The sequence below is a fragment of the Leucopleurus acutus genome (assembly GCF_964270905.1).
Source record: "Leucopleurus acutus genome assembly, chromosome: 3".
Taxonomy (NCBI): Eukaryota; Metazoa; Chordata; class Mammalia; order Artiodactyla; family Delphinidae; genus Leucopleurus; species Leucopleurus acutus.
The window spans coordinates 43887459-43899980 of NC_139145.1; the positions used below are offsets into that span (position 1 = coordinate 43887459).

The window sequence follows — 12522 nt, forward strand, 5'->3', positions numbered from 1 at the left end:
GTATCTCCCATGTACACAGGAGGTATACACATCGTTGAACATTTTTTTCTGTATTAATCTGTCTTTTATTACAGGGGTGTCTCAGGCAAGAACCTAGAAAGATAGCGGAAAAATTATTTTTCCTTTCCCACAGTTTTGGCAACCCAGATAGAACTTTCTGAGATACCACGCTTGTTCTGGAGCTTACAGATGAGATCCTAGAAAACTTGCAGAAGTGACAGAAAGCTAATAATTTTTACCAAAGTCAGCTCTCCTGGATTTCACTCTGCAGTACTCTGTAGGTTGAGAGAGGAAGGTAAAAATTTCTCGTCCCTTTTCAAGTTTAGATTAGCAGGAGAAAATATATGTGTGAATAAGTTCCTTCGGTGTAGCAACTTTGGTAAAGATTTACTGAGAACTCTTGTTTTCTACTGTTCCTTTTCCTCCCACAGGTGGTCATTTTTTTCCTCTTGTCTCTGTCTTTTGTGCCACTTGTCACAAGGAGGAGAACCACAGGTATGAGGAGATTTTCCTTTCGTCTTGTTCTGTGTCCTGAGAGCCTGGCTTTGTGACCAGTGAGAATATTCCCCCTGGTCTTCACCAGCCAGAGGATGCACGTCCAGGCATGCCTCTGGAGGACAGCCAAATAGATTGTGAATCCAAGAAGCAGTATTCTCTTGGTTCAACTTTGCTACTGAAACCGAGCAGGAACCTGTGGGCACACCACTCCCCCCAACACTAGTGCAGCGATGGGGCAAGGTCCCGGTTCCTTCTGAAGGAATATACCTAATAGTATCTTTGAGTTCTTCTGCAGGAACTAAGTTTCCCCGCACAGGTAGAGCTGAGCACAAGATTCCTGGAGCACCGCACTGTTACCTCACTACCAACCAATCAGAAGAAAGTCCCACACCCTGCAGCCTGCACCCCAAATTTTGCCTATTTAAAAACTTCTCCCCTAAAACCATCAAGGAATTCAGGGTTTCTGAACACAAGCCACCCATTCTCCTTCCTTGGCCCTGCACTAAACATATCTCTGCTCCAAACTCTGACATTTCAGTTTGTTTGGCCTCACTGTGCACCGGGCACACAAACTTGTGTTCGACAACACTGGTTCTCAGGGGGGTTTGTCATAGGGGGTCCTGGTCCATAAGGGGCCTTTGCTGTTTCAACTTTCGTTGCTTTGTTAGTACGAAACAGGTCCCATTCCAGCGGCGTCTGGCTGGTGTCACAGATTAGCGGGTCTGGGACTGGAGGCTTCTCACGTCCTCATGGGAAACCAGAGACACTGTTTTCACTACACCATTCTTATCTTCCTGTGGCAATGAAAGTCTTGGCAGAGGGAGAAACAAAAATAACAAAAGGTTGGAAGGAGGGGAAAGGGTAATGGGAGATGAGAGGCTGGGCCCATCACGCAGGGCCAGATCAACCACTTTAAGGTGGTACGTGAGTCTTTTTATCTTCAAGTCAGTGGGAGCCAATGAAGGATAGCAAACAAAGAAGTGACCTTTAACACAACTTGGCACATAATTCAAGGCCAGAAGTCAGGCAAATTTATTTAGTTCTTTCTGAGATGGTCTTCCTTTCATTTATATTATAGTTGGTTCTTGAACAACACAAGTTTGAACTGTACAGGTCCACTTATACGTGGATAGTTTTCAGTAGTAAATACTACAGCCCTACACGGTCTATGGTTGGTTGAATCTGCAGAGGCGGAGGACCAAATATAAGTTATACGCAGATTAACCCCTGCATTGTTCAATGGTCAACTGTATGTTTTAACAAACCATGGAAAATTCTGGACTAAGAATCTTCTGGCTGGCTTTTTTATTTTTTTTTAATTTACTTCTAGTTCCCAACTTATTTCAGGTAAAAACTGTCAGCTTGTTCCTCTAAACTCCCATTACTCTTTGTTTTGAAAAGGTTATAAATGGAATAAAATAAGGCTGGCTTCAAGCCAGGATCATGAAGGGTGTAATTAAACAAGATTTTCTGTCTATCCACCGAGCAGGGCAATCCTACTTGGGGGGAAAAAGAGAGATTTTAAAGCAATTGTGTGTTTTTCCAGAATAATAGAACAATCTACCCCACACATCTTACATAATACATGGCAGCTGCTGACATTTTAATCAAGATAGAAACAATAATAAAGTCAAGATGCTCTGTGTTCAGGCAGAAGGGAGCCTCGACTCTGGAATTTGGGCAGATATACACACATGCCCATTCTGCTCTAAACAGCTGGAAGGCTGTTAGCACTTCTTTCATGATGTCCTGCCTGCCCTGACAACACGGATAAAAGTGCAATTTTATACACCCCTGCCAGTTATGGTTTTACCTGCTGAATGATTTTTTTTCACATTTTAAACCCTTAAGTTAAACAATTAATCGAAAGGATATAATTTTAATTTTTAAATAAAAGCCACTTGTCTTAGATAATGTTAACAATGTGTCGAGTTGCCTCTCTCAAATGCAGATAAACATGGGCCTCTCTCAAATGCAGACAAAAACGGGCCGGCCATTAATGGACCATCAGGTGCCTCACTGAACAAGGCTGATGGCTCTAGCTTTTGTAGATAGTCCAGTAATGATTTTGAGAGAGAGGCTTGTGAAATGTTTTGGTTATTAAGGCATTTCCCCCAATATCTTATTGGTTTAAAAAGATTAAAAATCCAGGACCACTTTTGGGGAGTATGTTGAGAGAATCAGATCTGGACTACAATTCCAATCAATGCTCACTCAAAACTTGCAGAGAAATGAACGCTAATCGCAGGCATCTGATGATGGATTCTGAAAGCACCTTTTCCTTTTGCTCCTACCCAGTGGTCCCTGCAAGACAGAGGGCAAGACTCACAGATTTGGAAGCTAGGCAAAGTCATGTAAGATGACTTGTGACTGGAATGGTGCCCTGTATTGCAAGCTGGCCAATGTACAAACCATGCTCATCCACGAAAACAAATGGCATTTCTTTATTGTTTTTACCTGACTTAATTTTTCTCTCAAACTTATCCTTATGGATTGTTGGGAAAAAAAGAAATCTATTCTGGCGTCCTCTCTGTAATTGAAAAGTTTCAACTTTCCCATTAGGATAAATAAATAGTCTAAATTTTCCTCTCCCTCTTTCAGATATCATTATGGATACGGCAGAAGGAGGCTTATGTGACCGCGTGGTGACAGGAACAGAGCAAGTTTAGATTCCGGGAGATGTTGTTTTGATCTGCATCAGGCTAGACCCCTCTGCCCAAGTCCTCATTGAATAAACTCTCTCTGGGCTCCAGCAGTATCCACTGAGTCGGGACTGAATGGTGTTGGTAGACCCTGAGACCTGGGCAGGTCTCCCATTGCACCAAACTGGATTGTCTTCTTTGGAGCCCTCAGCCCCACTGCAGGGACGCTCCCCAGGACCAGTCAGCCTGCACCATCAGTTATCCATGTGCATTCCTCAACGTACCACATGGACACTTCTACGAACTGCCTTCCCTCCTCCTCCACCCCTGGAATTAACGGAGATTCCAGAGTATTGACCCAGGTCCTCTTTTCCTCTCTTTCCAGGGGGTTGTGAAACCACCCTACAAGTTGGCTTCCTCCTAGAATCCCACATGAAAATGTACAATGACCCTTTGCTTTTGCCTTTCTTTAAAATCTACTTAATTGGTTTCTTCTCTCTATGACCCAGAGAAGAAAGGTCATCAGGACATATATTTCACCACCTGCTTTTCCTACATTTCCTGTCTTCTTCTTCCCACAATTCACCAGAGACCAGAACAGAGAAGATCTCTACTTCCTCTTCCTGTCTGAATGGGACTTCCCCTATGTCCTAGCCTCAGCTTTCCCTGTGATGTTATCTGCCATCTTATCATTCTCTGGTCTCTAACGGTAGAATCGTAATGTACAGAGGAGATGCATACAGACTCATGGGTTTAATTTCTTTAAGATGTAATTTCTATTACATGTGCAAAATAAGAGCTTTTGATAAACAAGGCGAAGGGAAAGGTGGCGATAACTCAAATACGGAAGTATCACTTTTACTTTACCTCTTGTGCTTCTCCTTATATTTACTAACAGAACCATGGTGAAAGGCACCCGGGGGGGAAAGGTTGGGGATAAGGTAGAAAAGTGAAATACAGTGATAAATTCAAACTCTAGTACTGATACTAACAGGAAAAAAAAAAAGAGAGAATAATGATGGCATGTTGGAATACAGGAGGAAGAGGAAGAAAAGGGACATATATATGTATTGACTGGTCTTGGAAGATGGGCAAGATGTAATAGTTTTGGGATTTCAAACAGGGCAATATTAAAGTCAAGTGGGCCTCATTAAGCCCTAGCCTGTGGCTTTCAGATCTTTTTTTTTTTTTTCTCAGCAGGCACTACTAAATGTGTGAAGAGAAGAGCTGTAAGGTAGTCACTAGCATTTTTGGCAAAATGAGAAAATGGAGGCAATACAATGACATGTTAATATAGTTAAATGAGATTGTCCTGTATTCAATTATGAGACTGTCTTTTATTCTATATTATGTCTTCTTATATCCTTTCTCTTATATAAAATGCAGATAATAGTAGATGGAAGTACTCAATGATTTTTTCCTTTTGTCTTTAATTGAGAAATAATTGTTGGTCACCATGATTTGATGGCAACTTTTTAGGGGTTAAAGAAATATTAAACTCTGGGAACTCCCATCCCATCTGAGTTCTTGTGTCCCTGTGAGAGAGAAAGCTGCTTGCCTGTCCTCCCAATAGCTAACATGTGTTGAATTAGTATTCAGTGAGCTTTTCCTCCATTCTAGGCACTGGGGCTTGGAGAGCTTAAGACACTTGCCCAAGTTCACAAAGCACACAGGCATGGGTACCAAATTCAAAGCCAGAGCAGGATAGCTTCAAAGCACAGGCTCTTGACCAACAGGGACACTGCTTCACCATTATTCTATTTTTTAAGGCCCTGGAGTAAATAACTGCTATTATTTGGTCCACTACCTTTTTTTTTTCATTTCTCCTTTGAATCACTTCAATATTTGTGCTATATGATCAAATAATTCTAAATCTCATACATGCAAAACACAACTAAAAAAACTTAGTCTAAGTATTTGGAGTTGGAGGTGGAAGAGAGGGAAGAAAATTACAGAACATGTCTGCAAAATGTTTAAAAGGGAGATAATTTAAAGATTTCTTCTACAATGGTACTCCCCCTTTCACCATGTACCATAGCTAAAAGCTCAATACACAGCTTCTTGCCTCTTCTCTCCCTTCCCCCATTCCCACCTGTTCTTTCTCTGTATTTCTGTCTTTGTGTGTGTGTCTCTCTCTTTACCTGTGTGTGTACATTTTTAAAAATCAGACTGTCGAGCCATTATTTTTGGTATTGTGAATTTTGAAGAGGACAAAGAAGTGGAGGAGGACTGCCAAGCCCCAAATTAAATGAGCCCTGAAGCTCTGACAGACTGTTCTTGCCACTTAAATTTATAAACCACTGAGAGCCAATAAACACTTAGCTGGCTATAGACATTTTAAAATACAATTAAAGAATGAATAAATTCATTTTTGTCAACTTGTGGGAGGCTTGTCTAATCCCTGTTTCCCTATAAGACACACAAACTGTAAATTCCCATATTTCCAAAGGAGCCAGACTGAGTACCTACCCAGTTAAAAAAAAATTTTTGCAAAACGTTCAAGTGCATTATTGGGAGTAACAGATGTATCATCATTTTTCAGTTTTGTCATTAAAACCCTGGTAATATTATGGAGAAAAATAAACAGTAACAAAGTAATACCTTATTTATTTGGGGCTGTAGAATGGGTTTGCTATCAGTGAATCTTTCAGTTCTGAATTGAATTACATACTGATTTCTTTTTTTAAATAAATAAATTTATTTATTTATTTATGGCTGCACTGGGTCTTCATTGCTGTGCGCGGGCTTTCTCTAGTTGCGGCGAGTGGGGGTTACACTTCGTTGTGGCGTGCGGGCTTCTCATTGTGGTGGCTTCTCTTGTTGTGGAGCACGGGCTCTAGGCGCTCAGGCTTCAGTAGTTGTGGCACGTGGGCTCAGTAGTTGTGGCTCGTGGGCTCTAGAGCGCAGGCTCAGTAGTTGTGGTGCACGGGCTTAGCTGCTCCGTGGCATGTGGGATCTTCCCAGGCCAGGGCTCGAACCTGTGTCCCCTGCATTGGCAGGCAGATTCTTAACCACTGTGCCACCAGGGAAGCCCACATACTGGTTTTTGAAGCTTGTAACAATCTCTAGTCTTTTGCGACCATATTTGAAACTGCCTTCACACAATTTTTTAAAGAAGACGACTGTCATGAGGAAATTACGATCCCTCATGTTTGTCAATAACACAGTAACATTCTTGGGAGCTAGAGAAATATGTTGGGGTACTTTCCCCTACATTAAATGGCTGTAGAGAACCACACTTTTTGAATTCTGAGGTGTACTTTTGGGTTTTATCTTTTTTCTTCTTGCAACTTAAATGTCACTTCCTTTGGGCAGCCTTATTTAACTCTCTTAGGTAGGTTTTTGTAATTCTCTGTGTTTCCTCTGATTTGGTTCATACATCTATCCTACATTTCATTACCTTGTATTCTGAGGTTCCTTTCTGTCTTATTCTCCTTAACTATAAATTATTTGAGTACTCATTTAACTCTACATCTCAAGTATTTATCACATGCCTTGACTCTTAATAAAGTGTCAAAAAAATACTTGGTATAAACAAAATGAAAAGAATGGGAGAAAATATTTGCAAACAAAGCGACTGACAACGGATTACCCCTCCAAAATATACAAACAGCTCATGCAGCTCAATATCAAAAAAACAAACAACCCAATCAGAAAAATGGGCAGAAGATCTAAATAGATATTTCTCCAAGGGAAACATACAGATGGCCAAAAGGCACATGAAAAGATGCTCAACATCGCTAATTATTAGAGAAAGGCAAATCAAAACTACAATGAGGTATCACCTCACACCAGTCAGAATTGCTGTCATCAAAATGTCTACAAACAATAAATGCTGAAAAGGCTGTGGAGAAAAGGGAACCTTCCCTGCACTGTTGGTGGGAATGTAAATTGGTAAAACCACTATGGAGAACAGTATGTAGGTTCCTCAAAAAACTAAAAATAGAACTACCATATGACCCAGGAATCCCACTCCTAGGCATATACCCAGAGAAAGCCATAGCTCAAAAAGACACATGCACCCCAATGTTCATTGCAGTTGTATTTACAATAGCCAGGACATGGAAGCAACCTAAATCAACCTTAATCAACAGAGGAATGGATGAAGAAGATGTGGTACACATACACAATGGAATATTACTCAGCCATAGAAAAGAATGAAATAATGCCACCTGCAGCAACATGGATGGACCTAGAGATTATCATACTAAGTGAAGTAAGTCAGATAGAGAAAGACAAATATCATATGCTATTACTGATATGTGTAATCTAAAAAACATGATACAAATGAACTTACTTTCAAAACAAGACTCACAGACTTTGAAAACAAAGTTATGGTTACCAAGTTGGGGGTGGGGAATAAATTAGGAGTTTGGGATTAACATATCCACACCACTATGCATAAAATAGATAATTAACAGGGATCTACTGTACAGCACAGGGAACTCTACTCAATGTTCTGTAATAACGTATATGGGAAAAGAATCTGAAAAAACCACTTGGGAAACAGCTCCTTATAGACAATGAAATGGAAAATCAGGTCACCACCCTTGTTATAATTGAAGGTAGAGTAAAAGCATATCAGCCCGGCTGCTGATGAAGAATTCTTTTATGAAGACCTTCTGGCTTCTTGCTTTTTTGTGGTTCCTTCCAAGCTTTTAGTGATATTTAGGGGAACAGAGTTGGCTGTCTGTGTACATTGGTCCATATAACCTTCTTCCTTTCTTTTACAATTGTCATGGCATACAACTGGGAAATATGATTTCACAGTCCATTTCCTATTCTGGTAGGATCAGAATCCTACAAGGAAACTTCACAGTTGAAAAGAATGCTTAGAGCAAGGTAGTCATTCAAAGGTAGTCTCTGTTCTTACAGAAAATACCTATGTCCAACTGAATGGCCTATTTCCAGTCCCAGATGAGGCACAGCCTGAGATCAGGGATTTTTTCCATTTGTTTTATATAGACTTTGGGGGAAAAAAAAAACAAAACTGTGTGAACATTTAAAATGTTCAAATTTTAAGTCATGAATTTATTCAAATCTAGTTTCTATTCAAAGTTAGTTTTTCTTATTAGAGGGATGGGGGTGGTGCCTGGTACATTTTTAAGTATAGTCTTGAATCTAGAGCCACACGTCATGATTTCAGAATTGCCCTGCAGCAGCAGAGTCTACAAATACGCCTGAGTTGGGTGTTGGGCGCAGACCTTACCAACACTCCTTGTTTGTCTGGAGAGAAACAACCCTCTTTTGTGATTTTCAGCTCAACCCTGGATTATTTACAAATGTCTTAAGCAAATACGGCAAATATAGTAACTATAGTAACTCTAATAAGACAAGCAGTGAACCAAAATGCTCACAGAGAGGAAGCTACCATTCCTTTAGCTGGGAGCTGAGATATTCCAGGAAGACACGTCAGAGGCCTAAAATTTGCTTCTCATTAACAAAGAAGCAAACAGAAAACAACAGCAGAACAAACAAAAAAACCCTCCAGCAGCCAAGAAAGGGGTTTGAGGAAACAAAAATTATCCCCAAAGAGAAGGTCTCTAAAATAGATGTCATTTTTCTCATGTTTGATTGACTGAGTAGCCGAGGGACATGGATGGATATTTAAGTTTTAGCTGTTTATCTGAGAAGTCAGTCTAAGTATAAATAAGGGCAGCACAAGAAGACTTTAGTATGTAATTCTTAAGTTGGTCTTTTGTTAGCCCCTGTTCAGACTGTGTTGATGCGTAATAGCCTGAACTGAGTCAGGAGCCTAGAATGTGATGACTTAGCTTCTCCATCCCTCTGGACCTTTTTGTTTAATGGTGCTTTGTGGCAGAATCTCTGACCAAAAAGCCTTTTTTTTGTTTTAGATTCCATATATATGTGTTAGCATACAGTGTTTTTCTCTTTCTGACTTACTTCACTCTGTATGACAGACTCTAGGTCCATCCACCTCACTACAAATAACTCAATTTCGTTTCTTTTTATGGCTGAGTAATATTCCATTGCATATATGTGCCACATCTTCTTTATCCACTCATCTGTCGATGGACACTTAGGTTGCTTCCATGTCCTACCTATTGTAAACAGAGCTGCAATGAACATTGTGGTAAATGATAGAGTTCAGCTCCTTTTAGACATCACTTATCTTTGGGCTGATCAGCACAAATCATTCACTAGTTCTGTAAAAAACAACCCCCCTGCCCCCCAAATAAAACCCCCTGCTCCTAAAGAGGACTGTGAAAAGACAGGGAACTGGGCCACCCATTAGCCTGCTTGAAAGAGTTCTTACATCATAGCCACAAGGATGCAGTGCATTCTCAGAGAATGAGCTCTCTCAGGGACCTAAAATGCACATTTCCTTGGGTGGATTTGCTTAAAAGATTCCAGCTTTGGCACATTAATATGAAACCCAGGATCTAATTGACAGAGGCTCAGGCAACTTCTGGCCTCTGGAAGACCTGGTGAAAATGGTTATTTCAGTAACACGTAAAACGTCACAGTGTGGTATGTAATTTTAAAAATATAGCCCACTGTATACGGAATTTTGCTAAGAAAAGGTTCTCACTCCCCACCGATTATCCTCTTCCTTTTGCCCGACTTATTTCCCTATATTCATAAAGACTTACAGGCCTGGCAGGAATGCTATGGTTTTGTAATGAGGTGATATATTCTCCACTTACTGAGGACATGTTTCTGTTTAGGGAAACGCAAGCTCCACCGTGGCTGCTGCTGTTTTCGCAAAACAGAAATCTCGGGGCTGGTTGTGAAAGAGAAGGTATGACTTGTGCAATACAGGTGCGTTTGCTTACAGTTGATGTTTTTATGCAAGAGTTATTCAGGGATGTTTATGAGGATTTATGATTGGTCTTAATTAAAAGAACTGTGAGAAATGAAGAAAGTCAATATTCACTGAATTCTTCATGGCTCTAATTCCATAGTGAAAATTAAAGTTATATTTGTATCACCATACCATTTTATATGTGTTTCATTTGGAGGGCTGGGGATAGCTCTTTAGTGGCAGGAATGGTTTTTAGGCTACATCTCTGTCTATCTGTCCGTCAGTATGTCTATTGTTCCTTTTTGCTTTCCATAAGTTGTTGGTAAGTACACGGCATCACAGAGCCCTTTTCTGCTAAAAGCAGCAGGCTTATGGATATCTGATTAACACCAGTACATGGAATACGCACAGAAGGTAGTTCTAGCACCATATCATTCCAGAAAATGGGCAGCTTGTTAGATAGAGAAAAAAAAATAAGTATTGTATTTACAGCTCAGCTTCTTTTAAACACCACTTTTCTTTGGGCTGATCAGCACAAATTACCGATTAGTTCTCTAACGGGAGAGGATTTTGGTACCACAAAATACATCAGGAAATACACACTGCAAATGAATGAATCCCAAATCTCACAACTCCAAGACTGGCAACCACTTCCTCCAAACTTTCAACTTTAAGTCCTCAGAGAAAATCTTCTCTTAGTTGTAGCTTATCTTCACATCCTTTCTAATCTCTCCCAGTTCATACACTCATGATACTGTTACATCATAGATATTCAAAATGGATCATCAACCAGTTGCACAAAGAGAGCAAACAGCCACTTAACCAATGCAAACCATACTCAGAAGTTTACCTTAGTTCCTTGAAGGGATCTGCCCTGACATTAGGTGTCTCTATAGATTTAGGGAACACTGTGCCCTCTGCTCCTGTAAACAAAAGAAAAAAGCAAACAGAGGTTGGAGAGTTGGATGTGTCACTGGGAGGCACAGTCAGCACAATGAATGGAGCTAAATGCAGTGAATCCTTTATACAACCCAGTACACAGGTATTCTGCCACTGGCTCTAGGGCAGGTCTCCGTGCTAGGAGAGCATTCAATCAACTCATGCAAACAGGCTTTGAAAAAACAAGGAACTCTTTTGAATGTGTTCTTGCTGAGATCAGAGTGAGGCCATGAGGCAAATTCCATGTTGGCTTAAAAAAAAAAACAAAACAAGATGCCTAGAAATGGCACGGTCTGACTCATGTCTCTCATAAACTATTAACAGTCACCCAACTGGAAGTGTTTTGAAAACCAGCAGCTGAAATTCTGTTACTGCAGCATGGGGCACAAATCCCATAACACATACAACATCTAAGAAATGGGTTAGACGGTAGAGAATACTGTAAGACTGTAAGGTATTTGCCTAAGGACGATTAGGCCAAAGTTTTTCAGTAAATCAAGTTTTACACGATAATCTTGAAAACTTAGAACACTATGAGGGATCATTTGAAGTTCAGTGCTTCCACAATTTGAGTATTAACATTGATCCCCGACCCAATCTAGACATTTAGCTCTTGACTTTGCTATATAAGCTTTTATCTTTACAACTTGTCAACATCAGCTGAAACTTTCCAGCCGTAAAGATTGTGATTATCTAATTTGTCTGCTCCCAAAGTGTCTTCAAATCATTTAAGCCTCAGTTTATCACAGACAATTGCACTGGATATTTGTTTTTCAATTAAACTTAGCCAGGCATTATCCTGAAGTAAAGGTGTTTATTTTTATATGCTCAGTGTGCTTCTTTGATGCTGTAAGAAGGGATGGAATAATATCTTGCATTCATGTGTGAATTTCTAGAATCCTCCTGCATTGGTATAATGTCTAGAAATCCTCTACTAACCACTGTTATTCCAAATCCAGGTTTATCCCGACATACTAATGACTCTAGGAGAATGAAGTGATCTCCTGACTTTTGTAGCAACTATGGAAATATTTAATCTTTCTGGTATGAGTAATAGACCACTGTAAGTAAAATCAGAATTTTTTTTCTGCCTTAACATCATATATGGTCACTAAAAGAATATTCTGGTGAATAATAACTATTATTCTCAGCTAACATTTTTGAGTGACTACCACATTGCTGGATACCATCATAGATATATCTCATTTATTCCCTGCAACAACCCCATAAAACTGACAGTTCCAGTTGGCACAGAGACACTCCACGTGGGGACTTTTAAGATCATTTTCTGCCCGTAGACACTTTTACTTTCCAAGATCCTAAATCACATCATTTCAAATATACAGGTACCTTTCAAAATGTACCCATAGCCCCGTTAAATACATTTTTTGGTGTAAATTTCATAAGAATGTTCACTGTTTTATTAAGTATATGTTATTTATTTTGCTCTAGTGATTGAAACTTTACTGTGTTCTTGATAACTGTGATGCTTAATTGTACGTGTCAACTTGACAGGATCAAAAGGTGCCCAGATATCTGGCTAAACATGATTTCTGGACGTGTCTGTGAGGGTGTTTCCAGATGAGATTAGCATTTGAATAGGTGCGCTGAATAAAGCAGTTTGCTCTCTCCAATGTAAGTGGGCATCATCCTATCAGATGAGGGCCTGAATACAAC

The 12522-nt window shown here is 40.0% G+C and overlaps 1 protein-coding gene across 1 annotated transcript in view; it reads right to left on the bottom strand.

Moving 5' to 3' along the window:
- Positions 1-12522, bottom strand: part of SGCD (sarcoglycan delta) — a gene marked incomplete at its 3' end in the record, with an annotated part of 395556 nt that overhangs the window by 91899 nt on the left and 291135 nt on the right. The window contains exon 5 of the mRNA XM_082837340.1: positions 10757-10829. Coding sequence (XP_082693466.1) covers positions 10757-10829 — 73 coding nt within the window. The remainder of the gene's footprint in view (positions 1-10756; positions 10830-12522) is intronic.